The following is a 16,517-nucleotide window of genomic DNA, read 5'->3' on the forward strand; positions in this document are numbered from 1 at the left end:
GTGGAATCAGTCTGCAGGGCCGCACACACCATGGTATACCTGTAGGCTCACACAAACATATTCAAAGTTCCTCATTTATTGCCCCATTGAGTCCAACAGACAGGTGTGACTTGATATGTCAGCTATCTCATCAGAACACTTGCATCCCCCTGACAAATACTAACAATTTATGAAGAAAGGTAAATGGACAGGCTAAAACTGGACATGATCACTTTCTCTTTTTTTCTCACTCCATTGCCCAACTTCAGGCATAGGTTGAATATTGACTGTCCAATATTCTGTTGTTTCCCCAATGTCTGCGCTGAATTATGGACTCAAACATAAAATATAACTTTACTGTATTCACTCACATCCCCTGATGCACAGCACTGAATTAAACATCACTTTCTTTTGTTGTTAAGGTATTCTATTATATGACAGTATTATAGTATACAGTATTATTTGCAACAAGACAAGAAGGACAAATCAATGCTGGAGAATATGAAGCCATCGCAATATGATAAATCTTGTGATATGATTTCCAAAGTCTTAAATCTTAAAATTGAAGCAATGGCTCAGCAATTTTGAGTTGCCTAGACAGTTTTGAATCATCCGTTAGGATATAAGGTAACACAACTATTATATTAGCAAGTGGACACAAATGAAGGCGGGGCATCAGGACGCTCTGAAAAGGGTAAATTATAATAAATCATAATTATTTGTAAATATCCAAATAGCCTGAAATAAGATTCCAACAAATTAACCTGAAACCATTTAGTGAAAGACCGCATTTTGTTCTATTCAGCTTTCCATACAGACAATACACACCCCTGTAAAGCTCTAATATCTGGTTGATGTTGTAGTAACCCCTGCTGTTCATGGCTGATTTGCCAGGCACGCATCACCGGCTGGGGTTTTTCAAAAACAGCTGAAAATACTGACGCAGGCCATTTACCGCCGGAGACCCACTGGGAGAGCCCTTCGTTAGCCCGTCTTTAATGACTCCCACTCCCCCTGGGTTCAAATTGATTTAATCTGCGGGAGTTGCTGCTACCATATTGGACCAATTAAAATAGAGTTCTGGAGTCTCTGTGCAATATTACAGCAGGAATCTCAAGGGCAAGAAAAATGACTCCGCTCCGCACCTGACAAAATGTTTATGTCCTCAACCTTTATCTCCAGAGCAGGGAAATTAACAAGACCGTTTTTCATTACATTGAATTAACCCAGCTGTTGTTTAATCACATCAACAAAACTATACACCTGCGGGAGTGTTTTTAAATGATGGGGAGAGAGGAGGGGAAAAGGCCTTGGCTTTCCAGCGTGCATGATAACAAAGCTTTCAGAGTAGGCTCAGGCCTGTGGTCAATCCTCTTATATTGTGCCTCACTGAAAATGGATTAGTGAGTAACACCTACGTTTCGGCCCCTGATCACTTTGAGGGATTTGATTGAATGGGCCCTCGGCCGACAGCCATCCGCGCAAACGCTTCTCGCCAGTTTATTGGATTTATTTTTTATTTTTTTCTAGGGCGTAGGGGGGATGATGATTGCTCTTATCGATTTCATATACTTGTACCTGTTTTACGCACAGTTATGATTCGCGCACCGCCTGTCCAGATAGGCTGTCTGTCGGCGGAGACGCAGGGGGGCCGTCCGGGGCTGCGGGACGCCAGTCGCTCTCCAGGGTGCTGAAATTGCCTCCGGGCTCCGCCCCCCTCTCTCCACCCTCTGCCCGTCGGCCATCAAACAGGATGCGTTCTTGCAGAAGCGGCTCTCCGGATGCCCGAGGTCGATAGGTAGGTTTTTTGAGGGGTGGGTGGGTGGGTGAGGGGTGGGTGGGGGATGGTCAAGCGGCGGCACTCCGGCCTGATCGTCTCATTGGAAAGCTGTCTGGAAGGTGCTAAAAAATGGCAAGTTTTATTTATTATTATGATATATTATTGTGCCTTATTCTAATGTTAATAATGTAATATGGGGTTGTTATTTTTTCTTAAATGTACAGGTGTTTCCAGTCAAACTGATATTTCAGTAGTGAACAATAAAAACTTCACTACAACAGAAGGACAATGCAACAGATTCCTCCCAATTTCAGAGGGCCGCTGTGGGAGTCCAGCTATCCGTGTGGCCCCATCATTAAAAGCAGACTGACTTTACCAACGCTGCCCTTTTATAACTTTCTGCTATGGGTCCTGATCGGAGTGCTGACATTACCTTGCTGTGTCCGCTGTTTGATATTCAAAGTGGGGGTCTTGGGGCCCTGGAACTGCGACCCGGTGTACTACAGGGCTTTGCCAGCTGCAGCCGCAAGGCTTGCAGTGAACCGGATCAACGGAGACCTAAGTCTTGACTTAGGGCTGAAAATGGACTTCGTCCTGCTCCAGGAGCCCTGCGAAACCTCCAGAGCTCTCACAGCATTTATTTACTATGAGAAGATGGCGGATGCGTTTTTGGGGCCCACCAACCCCGGGTACTGCACTGCGGCAGCCCTCCTGGCCAAGAACTGGGACAAGGCTATTTTCTCACACAGCTGCGTCAACTTTGAACTGGATCGGATAACCGGGTATCCGACGTTCTCCAGGACCGTGCCGTTTCCTTCGGAGGTGTTGTTCACCGTTTTGAAGCACTTTAGGTGGGCCAACGTCGTGGTGGTCTCATCCAGAGAGGATATGTGGATGGATGCCGCTGGGAAGGTGGCGGCTGCCCTGAGGAATATGGGACTCCCCGTTGCCCTGGTTACATCTATCGGCACAAACGAGACGGATATGGAGAAGACGCTGAGGAAGATTACGGCTGCAGGAACGATCCGGGGTGAGTCTATGCCAAAGTCCCGCAGATGTTTAAAGGATGGCATCAGCTTACCTGATGTGCCAGACCAGCATCCCCACCCCACCGCACCCCCCAGCTTATTGTCCATACAAAAAAAAAAAATCACACCTTTTGTTATCCTGTATGGCATCTGCAAGCATCTCCCTCCAGTGCTTCAGTCGTGTCACAATGCACACTGTGCAATTAGAAATATTTTACAGTTTACCTCCAGCAAAGTAAACTGCGTAGCAGTTCTTTGGTATAAAATACAACTTTGCTATCAAGTAGCATGATAGACATTTATACCTTTTTACAAGCCATTTCACTCACTCATTCCTGTGACCAAGTAGATTGTTTGTGAGCTCTTATTTAGTTGTTTATTTTGAAAAGATACTGGTCTTGGCTTATTCAGCCCAAAAGGCTGATGCAACGCTTAATTTCTTGCACTTGCCTTGGTTAGTGGGCGTTCCAAACCCCCTTAATATATGGATGTAACAGGTTTTACTTCCCCTACAGGCCAAAAATCTACTGTTCCCTGTGGAGGGATGTACAGTGTGTACAGGTTGACAGCAGAAGCGAATTGTTTCTATACGATCCTCTGCACTTACTAAATATGATAATACGACAGCAGGGTCAACGGGCATGATTTGTTACATCACCAATGTTCTTGATCAAATCCTGTTTGCATCAGAGGGATGAGATTTCTTAAGCCTTCAGGTTAAAGACACTGGGAGCAGACATCTTGTCTCCTGCAGTTCAAATTACAACCTCATAAATATCATGTTAGACATGGAGTTTCTACTATTAAACTGTTTTTTATGCTTCCATGCATGGAGAGGATTCCAATTTATATGTAAGGCTGTGTATGTTTTTTCCATGGCACTTACTTGTCATACATTTTGCATTTTTTGGTTTTGAGTTCCCTAAATGATCTTCATAACGGGGATCAAGGCATTTTTTTTAATGAATTATTTCAGTGTTATCCCATATTAAGAGGCAATATTCAGCAGTTCGATTGTTTATATGTGGAACCAGTGATAGTCAAGGGTTATAAATTGTGAAAAGTGCACAATTGAGGGACCAAATAACTTTTTCTACACTGCGTTCTCCCCAATACCTCTTCGGAGCACTTTCATATGAACTCATTGTATTGACTCCACAAATGTTTTTTACTCACATAATCAAGTGACGTCTATTTGTTTCAGTTATCATCATGTGCATGCACTCTGTCCTGGTTGGAGGGGAGCAACAGGCTACTTTTCTTCTTAAGGCACAGCAAATGGGTCTGACCTCAGGGAAATATGTTTTTGTGCCCTATGACACCCTACACTATAGCCTGTCCTACACGGGCTCCTATTTTCCTCTGCAAAACAACAGCAGGCTTAGGGAGGCCTACGATGCTGTGCTCACCATTACTGTGGCATCTGAGCCTTTGTCCTTCATTGAGGCTTTTGCTGCAGCAAAGAGGACAGAGGAGGTGAACCTGTCAGTGCAACCTGAGCAGGTAGGAAATATACAGAAAACACACCGAGGAATTCACCAAATTCTGCTGATACATAGTTATATTAGCATGGGTGTAACAATACTACTTACTCACAATTGCATCTTGGCATCTTCGATTGCTGTTCAGTTTAATGGTGGTAGTTTAATGGTAGTTAATGAACAAAGAATGAAAATAATCAGAGGTGTAGCAATTTTCATTTTACCCCTTATTCACTTAACATTCTTTGTTTCTTAGTTTCTGCACACTCATTTGCTAAACTGAAATTCAAAGCAAAATGCAGACATTAAGTTACTTATTTAGAATTTGAAGGTCATTTCCTGTCATATTAAACAAATATTCAGATGATTTAGATAAAATTGTTTTGTTTTTTTTAGCTTTTTTTGATTACTTACAGTGAACCTCAAGGTCAACACTGGATTAGTTGAGCAAAACATGCACCTGTTGTGTTCTATAGGTCACTTATAATGTTTTTTTCTTTTCTCCTTCACAAATATTGAGTTATACACAAGTATTTAAATCAGGCCATATTGTGCTACAGCGCATTGCTACACATCCAGAAATTGCATATTCCATATTAACAGTTACAGAAATCACCCATGCTGACAGTAAAATAATCCCCTAACTGTCTATTATATAAAAGAGATGGACAAAACACACAGCAGCCAGAGGTCTGTATGAAAAATTTCCTGCACTTCAGCTTAGTCGGGACACATAAAAACTGTAATTTTCTGATCTGGTTGTTCATGGTTGAAGTGAATGATTCTACAATTCACATTGATTGTCAATGTATAGTATTCCAGAAATGTCTGGGTTTTGCTTTGCACTATAATTTGACACTTAATACAGTGAACACATTGATTTCCCACATTGATACCAGTCCAACTCAACAATTCCAAATAATTTTACAATATTTTCAAATAGGGCCACTATGAAGATTGGCTCTTATGATTCTACATATTTTGGGCAGGTTAATCCACTCTTCGGTACCATCTACAACGGCATCTACCTGCTGGCCCAATCCATCCATAATGCCAAAAGAGCAGGCATGCGGCTCTCGGGCTCAAACTTGGCCCACTTCACAAAAAACACAACCTTCAGTGGTTTCAACCAGAAGATCCAGGTGAACAACGGGGGTGACGTCAAAACCAGTTATGTCATTTTAGACACTGACAATACTGGGGGCCAGCTGTACCCGACCTATGTTGTGAATGTTAAATCCGGAAAACTTCAATTTGCTGGGAGGTCCATCAATTTTCCAGGGGGATCCCCTCCTCCATCTGACTCCAGCTGCTGGTTTGTAAAGTCTGCTGTGTGCACGGGAGGTGAGAAGCTAAGAGTTGATGTCATTCTAATTTTTTTAATGATTTCATACAGTAATATTTTCAAGTTCCTTGTTAATATAATTAGTATATTTGGTATTATACTTCATCTGTTGTCATTTGCAGGTGTTGAGGTCACCCACATCATAGTAGTGTTTGCTGTCATCTTCTCTCTGGCTATTGTTGGTCTTGGCATCAGTCTTTACATCAGGTAACTCCAAATAGATTAGATTTAGGTTTAACCAGAGTTCTGTTCTCGTGTTGCTTATTCTCCAACATTTTTCCTTGTAGATCTAGATTTTTGAAAAAAAAAATATTTTTTTTTTCATTTGAAGTAGGGGTATCTGAATGCACCCCATCAGAATAAAAGCCAAATGAGGTCATTTCTGAGAGTTATGGCCTACTTGCCAACTTGTATATTTTTAGAAAAAATAAACATATGCATTCAGGAACAAGAGATCTTTTAGGAAGCATTGCACAATGTTGGACAGGGATCTTTGTGTCTGTCAAAGGTCACTAAATGCATATTCCAACCATAAAAAAAATGTTTGTACATGTCTGTCACTTGTGCATGTGCAATGTTATAAACCGATGCGTGTATTATGGAAACCCTAGTGCTAAATAGTGTCAGACTTCTCTATAAACATAAGTTGAATAGCCTACATCATTCCAGTAATGAATTAAATTGTTGATTCACAACATTCATGACACTGATTCTTGGAGAATTCCTGCTTTGACACATTAACAGATGACAACAAATAATTCTTAAAAATTATTTTCAAAATCAATTTCACAGCTTGCCAAACTTAATTCAAGTCAGTCAACATCCATTTAGAGACAAAGCATTTTGAAAATGCTTTACGTATCGCTTTGCATTTATCCTACAAGCCTAATATTTTCCATGTTCATTATCTTTCTTTGCTCCAAGGATGAGCACTGAGATAAACCTGGTGATATTTGTTAAATATAGTTCATCTTTTTGAATGATAGGAGGAGACTCCAACAAATCCAGCTGATCAAAGGTCCCAATCGGATCTTGTTGACCTTAGAGGACCTGACATTCATCAACCCTCAGCTTAGCAAGAAGGTACGTGACTCACCCAGTTGTTATATAAGCAGTATGTCAAACCTTCATAGATGATATAAACAGACTTTTTATCCTATTTTAGCATTCAACATATCCAGTAAAGTGAGACTTGGTCAATGTGAATACGCTTCTATACATTGATCATCGATAACATCTGGTTCGCAACGGCAAATGCTAGTGGACCATATTATGTAGAAAGTGTACCTTATCTTCGAACTTACTGAGTTTGAACCACAAATAAAGCAAGTATAAATATATGAAGAACTTTGATAAGGGTCAAATTGTGATGACATGAGGAACTGGTCAGACCCGCTCCAGATCCGCTGCTCTTCTGTGGTGTGAAAGGAATGCGGCAGTCGGTTTACATTCAAATAGCACACAGAAGGAAAACAGGTGAACCAGCATCATGTTCATCGACAACCAAGGCTTGTTGATGCATGTTGGTAGAAGACTAGTCTAATCATATTAAATAATTTCATTTTGATTCAAATACGGCTTTGTGGCTGCAGAATAGTCAAGGTGACCACGGTGACTCTAGTCCAGGGGTGGGCAATTAATTTTTACAAGCGGCCATATGACAAACCTGAACGCTGTCGGGGGGCCGAATCAATGATAACAGAAAAGCAACACATTTCTTTAACATGAGCGGGATAAATGCTTTGTCATTCATATTCTGATTGACCTCACGCAGTCCAATGAAGAGTTTTACGATTGGACCTGCGTGAGTATAAGAACTGAACAGTGAAGCAGCCTAGAAACACCCTCTGGTTTGATCATTAGCTTGTTTTGTGAACATGTACTTGGTTCAGGTGCTCGTGCACCGCCGACCTGTAAGCAAAATAGGAGACAAAGGTGGGGCGGCTGTGGCTCAGTTGATGGAACAGAGTTCCACCAATTGGAAGGTTGGCAGTTCAATCTCCAGCTCTGCATGCCAAAGTGTCCATAAGCAAGACACTGAATCTCCGATTGCTCCCGATGGTTTGGTTAGCACCTGGGTGTGTGAAGATAAATATCCACTATAAAACGGTTTTGTATCACAAGGTGATAAGTTGAGACCATTTGCCTTGGACAATGTTCTGTCGGAAACCCTTCGGTCACATTATTTAAGGGGATGTGACTTTGACTTATATTTACATGATGACAGCTGTCTATTTTGTGCATAATGCACAAATGGACCAAATCTGCTTTTGAGGAACACATGAGCTAAATATGTTGACTTGGCCTTTCATTAGATCTCTGACTATTTGAGCACCGGTTGGTTGTGCTGGACAAGTAAGTCAGATTCATGGAGGCTCTACCTTGCTACTAACAGGACTTTAAGGACCTGCAATAATTTGATTCCAGATAGTACATCACATTTTTGAAGGTTTATTGGAGACCTAACTACAACAGGTCAGAGCAATTGCATTGGCAAAAGGGGTTTTCTGCCCAATATTGGGCAAATGCATGCTGGTCATTCTATCTATGTTCAATAAATCTTGTCATTGACTTGAAAGATACAGAAACTTGTCCTCACTTTGTGTGTTCTCTACTGATCCTGATGATAATCAACATCAAGTCTTTTGTTAAATCTTTACAGAAAATCACTTTAGAGGATTTGAGTGAATCTAAAAGCGCTCTGGAGGAGAAATCCGTAGACCGCTCCCACTCGCTAACCAGCACTCAGACAGTGACTCATGAGACCTCCAATGTTGCTGTGTATGAGGTGGGTCAATGGACGGGAAGAATCTAATCAGACTTGGGAAAAACAAAGAACTGATACAAAGTAAATATGCACCTAGTCACCTTTTTTAATGTGTTATGCACTTTGTTTAGAAGGTGCTACATGACAAATATACAAAAATGACCATTCATATAGAATAGGATGTGATTCAGTACTCTTTGCATTTGTATTTATACTATTTACTAAATCAAAACAAATCTGGGAATATCATTTTTTAGAGCAAAACAGTGATATAAAACACATGTGACCTCAAGTAAAACTCCCAGCGAAGCATCTCAAAAGTATTTCTGCTCCAAAGTTTGTTGTCTCATACATCTCACGTTTTTCAGCAAATAATAACACATCTGTGTTGTTCCAGGGTGACTGGGTCTGGCTCAAGAAATTTGAGGAGGGACATTTCAAGGAGGTGAAGCAGGGCACCACAAAGATTTTCACGAAGGTAGAATATTTTGGCAAAAAAATTGCGTTTTAACAATGTAATTAAATGGCTTGCTGAAATAAATTGTTAATTTATAAAAAAAATATAAAATAAAATTAAAAAAAAAACATATTTTGGAAATGAAAAGCAGGAAATTTATTTTGATAAATTATATTTTCTCATTACAATATCTTTTTTTCCAGATGAAAGATTTGCGGCATGAGAATGTCAATCCATTCCTTGGATTCTTCTCTGCGGGCCCTCTGTTTGCTGTGGTGACAGAGCACTGTTCACGTGGGAGTCTGCAGGATCTGCTTAGGAACGAGGACGTCAAGTTAGACTGGATGTTCAAGTCCTCACTTGTGCTTGACCTCATCAAGGTAGACAGCAACATACTGATGATGCTTTAAGGAGAGACACGGTGCTAAATCACGAATCAGTACAGAAAAATGGGCGACACAGTGGCCTCACTGTAAGGATGTACTATTGGAAGTAATCTGTCAGTGATGTGAGCGAGACCTACTGTTGTTTACAGAAGGTCAATAATACATTACTAATAAAATGCAGGTCCCTGGTTTGATTCTGCAGGGGGGCCTATCTGTGTGGAGTTTGCATTTTCTCCCTGTTGGTCCAAACACAAGCACCGGGTACATTGGAGACCCCAATTTGCCCGTATGCATGAATAAGAGAGTGAGTGGTTCAATGCCTCTATATGGGGCCCGGTAATTGACACCCTACCAGTCCAGCGTGAACCCTTCCTATCACCAAATGACAGCTGGGACAAGCTCCAACCCAATCCCATATTAGCAGTATAGAGAATAAATAGATTGCTATAGAAAAATGTGATCAGCTGTAGAAACTGAAACATCGGCAGAAGTTTGTTTAATGTTCTACCGAGTACACAATGAACTGAGAGAAGTGACTTTCTGGTGTACCTTGAACTGTTGTCTGAATAAATTAAAGAAATGTACAGAGAATTTCAAACTTGGACTCTACAAGGGTGCACTCGCCTGCCTTTCTGTGACTGGGAGGCACAGGAGTCGAGGGAGGTTTAAAAAGACAATAGCTTTGACTGAGGTATATTTAGAATTGCTAATTAAATGCAAATGTGTCTTGAAAAAAAAGTGGATTGTATCAATTTAAAGGACTGAAAACTGGTCTTGAGAAGTGAAGAGAAGAGTTTGAGAGAGGTCAAAATTCAATCCATTTTTCAAATAATCTTTAAAAATATATATTGATATTCACCTGACCCCAGTTAAGTCTAGGCCAAACAGGAACTACCCTTTCCCCCGGGCATACCCTTATGAATAATTTCTGTTCTAACAGTTTTTTAATTACTAAAATAACCGGCACATTGTGCTTCCAGGGTATGAAATATCTTCATCATCGGGAATTCCCTCACGGCCGGCTAAAGTCACGGAATTGTGTGGTCGATGGGCGTTTTGTGCTGAAGATAACCGATTATGGTTTCAATGAGCTGCTCGAGTCTCAGAAAGCTCCTATTGAAGAATCTCCACCTGAAGGTAAAGTAGAGAATTATCACAATCCGTTCCATGGCCAGATTTTTTTTTTTTTTGAGTGTACAATCCACTACTCCAAGAGAGTCATGGACTCTTGTACTCAAAACTCTACATTTATTTACAGTTGGTCATTATTGGTAAATTGCATCCACTCCAACTGAGAACCTTTGCTTTACACCTCTCAGATCTTTTCTGGACTGCTCCGGAGTTTCTGAGGGATGTTGCAAACTCTCGTAAAGGGACCTTCAAGGGAGATGTGTACAGTTTTTCCATTATACTCCAAGAAGTGGTGGTCAGAGGGCCACCATACTGCATGCTGGGTCTACAACCTGATGGTCTGTATTAATCGCGGCAAGGAAGCTGGACTGACATTACTGTTGCAACATTTATCTCAGATTTTTGTATTTTGGCATGTTGTTAAAGTCTTGGTGTTCATATGTGGCAGAAGAGCTGATATTCACAAGTTTCAACAAGTTTAAGAATACAAAATGTCTTTCTCCCTTTGCTCCTCTACTAGAAATAATCCGAAAGGTTAAGAAGCCTCCTCCGATGTGCCGCCCCACTGTGGCCCCAGACCAGGCGCCCCTAGAATGCATCCAGTTGATGAAACAATGCTGGAGTGAATTACCTGACAGAAGACCTACTTTTGATGAGATCTTTGATAGGGTTTGTTTTGTTCATTAATTATTATTTTCTTATAACTTTAGTTTTCCACGTAAATTTGCAGTATATGAGCATGTACATGGTACTACACCCAAAAAAGTCAGATCCTATCAGTAACGGTGAAGCAAAATACAGAAAAATAAAAGCTCAGTTTAGGAGAAATCTCTGGTTTAATAAAATCATTCTATATTTGTTTACAATTAGTTCAAAATCATAAATAAGGGCAAGAAGACCAACATAATTGACTCCATGTTGAGGATGCTGGAGCAGTACAGCTCAAATTTGGAGGATCTCATCAGAGAGCGGACCGAGGAGCTGGAGGTGGAAAAACAAAGGACGGAGAAGCTGCTGTCTGAGATGCTCCCACCGTGAGCAAGCACCCATGACACAAAAAACAAATTTGAGTTAAATATAACCAATGGTCAAATACAAACACGGTCAACTAATTGTGTCCCTTAGTTCTGTGGCTGAGGCTCTGAAGACCGGCGCCACAGTGGAACCAGAGTACTTTGACCAGGTGACAATCTACTTCAGTGACATTGTGGGTTTTACTACAATCTCTTCACTCAGTGATCCCATCGAAGTGGTCGACCTCCTCAATGACCTCTACACCCTGTTTGATGCCGTGCTGTCCAACCATGACGTCTACAAGGTCAGAGAGCATGATCCAGTTAAAGCCCACACTCAACTTCTTTCCCATTTAGGATGCTTTTGATATGCGGAATAATATTTTCTGCCTCATAGCAATGTCAATAAGGAGCATAAGGGCCAAAGATAAAGACATAAAAGTTTGTTGTTGTAAGGCAAAACATAAATTTGCACTGTTTAGCATTGAGGCTCTTGTATCAAAACAATATTATAACTATTATCAAAGAAAGAACAAGGATGTACTTTTTATCATTAATGTATATTTCAAAAAATGAAAATATAAATGCTCAGAATACAATTTAAATATCAAGTTCAGGGTTGTGCATTAAAGAATAGGCATTAAGTTTTTTTGTGTGATAATGCATATCATATAATGTGATTTGAGAAACCAGAGGAGGTAAGGAGAAGACATTTTGATTTGCTATCTTAATTTCATCACCCTATGGCTACTAACAGGCTGTGATTCTGCAGGTGGAGACAATAGGTGATGCTTATATGGTAGCATCGGGTCTGCCGAAGAGAAATGGCAACAAGCATGCCGCTGAAATCGCCAACATGTCCCTGAACATCCTCAGCTCAGTGGGAACCTTCCACATGCGGCACATGCCGGATGTTCCTGTCAGAATACGCATCGGGATTCACTCAGGTGAGCCTCTCAACATCAGCGTTAAAAAATTTTGACCAAATGCTCCATTTGACTCAGTTACTTATCCATACGTGCGTTGAGACTTAAAATATGTTCGGGTAACTGAGAGAAATAATGGAAGGGAGTGGAAATAATATCTAAATTGAATAATATGACAGCGTTGTGAGCCCCGTCTTTTACAGGTGTCAATAATACTTTACTAATAAATATTGGTCCCCCAGTTCGAAGAGGGAGGCCGTTATGTGTGAAGCTTGCTTGCGTTTCTTGTGTCTGCGTGGGTTTCCTTCGGATTCTCCGGTTTCCCCCCCAAAATCCAAAAACAATCACACCTTTACACGGGCCGTTAAAAATTGGATTCTGGAGCACCAAACATGCTCACGCTAACAATACCAGACGGGAAGGGTAACATCTGATGGCCCCCAGATGACCAAAGTAACAATATCACAACAATATCACAACAATAGCACTTTCAACTTGCAAAATACATATTTTATTGCCTGTTTATATATTGTATAGTTATTTTATTGCCTATCTGTATATTTTATAAATATATTGTCTATTTTATACAGTTTTATATTTGTATTGTCCAGGACTACAGATGGAAATTAGCTATGAGCTATAATCTGGTACAAACATCTCTGCCTCTGTGCTTAATGTATTTGTACAGTGTCCTAATAAACTTCTAAACAAACAAACAAACAAACAAATGCAATTGGTCAAACGTGTGAATGAGAGTGAATGGTTGTTTGTGTCTATTTGTGGCCCTCAAACGACTGGCCTCTCGTTCAATGACACCTGGGATAGATCAATAATAACCGGTATAGATAATGTTTGAACAAATTAATGAATGATTGATAAACTGCAGCTGAAGTGAACAGCAACCTACGTTTTATTTGAGAAAACAAGCCGCAAAAGGTTCAAGCGGAGAAGTTAGGAGGGCATGAGATGCTAACAAAACAACTTTGAAGCTCTACTTAAATTGATATTCGCTTGCTTTATAACATTTCAAAATTGGCCAGAGTCAACTTGAGTCGTACAAAAGGACGCTTTGTGCCAGCTTAAATGAGATAATGGTTTAAGTATAAGTATAAGCTCACGTAACTGAGTGTATGAGGTTTGCCCATTAGTTGCACTGTTTTAAAGGCCATGTCACTATTCACTGCTTTTCTCAATGAATGCTGGGAAAAGGCCATGGATGTGAAAAAGATATTGACATTAAAAAAGCTTATTGTAGGTTATTTTACATTCTTTGGTCCAACATGGAAAACATGGATGACAGACAGCACAACTAAAATGCCTCAACCCCATTATCTTCCTTCAAATGAGTTGGGGTTCTTTTGCTTTGCCATGTTTTTAATGTTTTTTTCCTTACCTTTGCATTTGTTTAACAATCAGTCCACCATCATTAACCTTCCTGCATACCATGTGACTTTTTCCACCATATATTGTTTTCACATTTCCTGGCCAACTTTTTTGTTTGCCAGACAAAGTCATTCTCCACAGGCAACATACAGCTACTAAAACTTTATTGAAAAAAACCCTAGTCGGTCTTTTCAGTTTGTTTATATGACTTAAAGGATTTGTTGACCTAAAAATGCGAACTCTCTCATTATCTCTCCGCTCCGAAGTGCATCATCATTGTAGCCTTTATATAACTGAAGTTAATTTTGTAGCATAATTAAAACCGATGAAATTGAGAATAGAATGGCTTAAAACTTTTAATAGCCATTTAATTTTGGAAAATTGCCATCCCTCATCCACTGATTTTGCTCTTTGTCTGTATTCATGTTTATTTAAAGGGCCCTGCGTTGCTGGGGTAGTAGGCCTGACGATGCCTCGGTACTGCCTTTTTGGAGACACTGTCAACACTGCCTCTCGCATGGAATCCACCGGGCTGCGTAAGTTACAGTATATATACATTTGTGCTGTGTGTATACATATACATATACATATATATATATATATATATATAAAATTAATGTTTTAATTTTTTTTTACTCCTGTGTTCTACAGAAGCTAACCTCTTTTAATGCCTGTACTTTCAGCTTATAGAATCCATGTGAATATGAGCACTGTGAAGATCCTCCATTCTCTCAATGAAGGCTACAAAATAGAAGTCAGGGGTAAAACAGAGCTAAAGGTACCATTAATTCATCCCTGGATCAATTTATCACTGTTTCTAGATTAAGGACAATGATCGCCGGCGAATATGCAACATTATTTATGCAATGTTAAAAAGACAACGTTTTTCAGGGTAAAGGCATTGAAGAGACGTACTGGCTTGTGGGGAAAACGAATTTTACAAAGCCGTTGCCAAAACCACCAGAGATCAAACCAGGGTAAGATGATTTATCAAAAATTCTTTCATTTGTATTGAGTTCACAAAAATAATTTAAAGGGAACTGCTTTATGCAATCATTATAGACATTTCTATGAGTCTCAAATAAATTTGATATAAATCATACAAGTCTCATACGTTCAAAAATCCTGCCTGTTTTCAAGCCGTGTGCTCAGAGAGTTTTAAATATTTATTGCATGTCACTATCAACAACATTACTTCAGGGAAGACAATCATGGGCTGAACCCCGAAGACATAGCTGCATACAAGAGAAAGAAAGCTGAGAAAAAGCGTTCTTAGTTCAAAAAGGAGGAGGTACAGAACTGCATGCCAGCTGGTGTTGTTTTGTGCAAATGTTACTGTGGCTTTCAGTGTTTGATTTGAATGGCTTTCAGTCAAAGTGTACACAAACACACACACACACACGTACAAGTACACACTTCCCTCTCATTGAGTTCTAAATCTTATTGATTGCGCCGTGATCTTCTAGTTAATCTCTTGATCTTATCAACCACCACATCCTTTTAAGAAGATTGGCAAAAGCCCCCCTTGTTGAGTTAATTCTTTTTTTATTTTACATGGTCGTGAGTTGTAATTAACACACGTTTCTACTCTACATGTGGTATTTCTGTTTTGGTGTCTTGTGATACGCTTTCACAGCACTTTTATTTGTTTGCAGCCCATTGCTTTTACTTAAAGATTCTCTCCAAAACTGAAGGGTTGACTTAAATCCAATATGTCTTCATTAGGGACAACTGGCAAGAGATGGTGACAGACGAGATCAAGACCCTTTTTCGCAAAGCTAACAGGTCAGTTGGAAAACAAAAAATTTGAAGGAGCAGAGGAGAAGGCACTGTTAAAGAGACAACCCAGGGAAGAGGAAGAATCATCAGAAAGAGGATACATCCAGAATAACAAGAGAGGCACAAAGCTGCGAGAGGGGCAGGCAGAGGACATGGAGCCCCACCCAGACTCACCGTGGCTTAACGCAGACTTCTTTAAGAGGATTGTCCATCGACTGGCTAATCTGCCTGCAGCCAACTCTGCAGAATGTGACGGCGCTAATGTAATGAGATGTCACATTACCTGCCTACATACCTGGTGGCAAAGGGGAGGTGCAGCGATCATGCGCTCTTTCACTCCTCGCTGGACTCACTGGCCACTGAGTGGTCGCCTACTTCTGGGGGCAAGACTAGGCTCACCCATCGAAAGATAAAATACCCCAAACACCTATTTCAAAATGAAATGTTATATTTTTCTGCTATTTACATGCTATCTGGTTTTTTTTTAGCTTATCACGAGGGCTTATACTAAAGCTGTGGGTCCAGACTGGTTACTTAGCTGGCTGAATAATTTACTTTTCTAGCCACCCAACGATGGATGCAAAAGCTGCTCTCTGCAAAAAAAAAAAGTTACATCCCGTCTTACTTCCTCTCCCAAATATTTTCATTACCCCCCCCCCAAAAAAAAAAAAAAATTTGATCAATTGCAAAACATGTTCAAAAAGTATTTATGTGTGTAGGAAAGCAATACTTGTGCACGATACTAATCACATGTCACTGTTAAAGCACCACATTTCAAGACTATTGAATATCATTAGGCTTCTTCATTTCAATACAAATGTGGTACTGTCGTGTTACAACGCCATCTAGTGTTGCAACTGCTGTTGCTTTTCACCGAGGGGTAATGTGCAGGAAAAGTTCAGGACAGTCTATTATGTCTAAATATAATGAAAATGCTGGAAACCATGTGAGATGACAAATAAAACCAAATGGTTGTTTTGGTAGAATCCCAATCGCTATTAAACACTACTATAAAATGATACAGGTGACCCTTTTATATGGAACTCTCATTTGTCCTTTCCA

At 40.2% G+C, this 16,517-nt stretch overlaps 1 protein-coding gene across 1 annotated transcript; it reads left to right on the forward strand.

The window, feature by feature from the left end:
* The first annotated feature begins 1,787 nt into the window (after positions 1-1,787).
* On the forward strand, positions 1,788-15,954 carry gucy2f (guanylate cyclase 2F, retinal). The gene is made up of 18 exons (XM_086163995.1): positions 1,788-2,789; positions 3,992-4,290; positions 5,258-5,612; positions 5,736-5,820; positions 6,600-6,696; positions 8,276-8,401; positions 8,778-8,858; positions 9,041-9,217; positions 10,204-10,360; positions 10,543-10,692; positions 10,875-11,023; positions 11,225-11,388; positions 11,480-11,672; positions 12,140-12,314; positions 14,114-14,212; positions 14,360-14,454; positions 14,568-14,653; positions 15,402-15,954. The coding sequence occupies exons 1-18, from the start codon at positions 2,048-2,050 to the stop codon at positions 15,484-15,486; spliced, it is 3,315 nt and encodes a 1,104-aa protein (XP_086020121.1). The 5' UTR covers positions 1,788-2,047; the 3' UTR covers positions 15,487-15,954.
* The last annotated feature ends 563 nt before the right edge of the window (positions 15,955-16,517 follow it).

Source organism: Fistularia commersonii, chromosome 18 (assembly GCF_037954325.1).
Source record: "Fistularia commersonii isolate RoL2024-O1a breed Wild chromosome 18, RoL_Fcom_v1.0, whole genome shotgun sequence".
Classification (NCBI taxonomy): domain Eukaryota; kingdom Metazoa; phylum Chordata; class Actinopteri; order Syngnathiformes; family Fistulariidae; genus Fistularia; species Fistularia commersonii.

Bases quoted from the DNA above. Each gene is read 5' to 3' on its own strand.
- gucy2f (XM_086163995.1), top strand. From the start codon at position 2,048: ATGCAACAGATTCCTCCCAATTTCAGAGGGCCGCTGTGGGAGTCCAGC. The intron at 6,697-8,275 runs GTACGTGACTCA...AAATCTTTACAG, and splicing joins ACCCTCAGCTTAGCAAGAAG to AAAATCACTTTAGAGGATTT. The intron at 10,693-10,874 runs GTCTGTATTAAT...CTCCTCTACTAG, and splicing joins GCTGGGTCTACAACCTGATG to AAATAATCCGAAAGGTTAAG.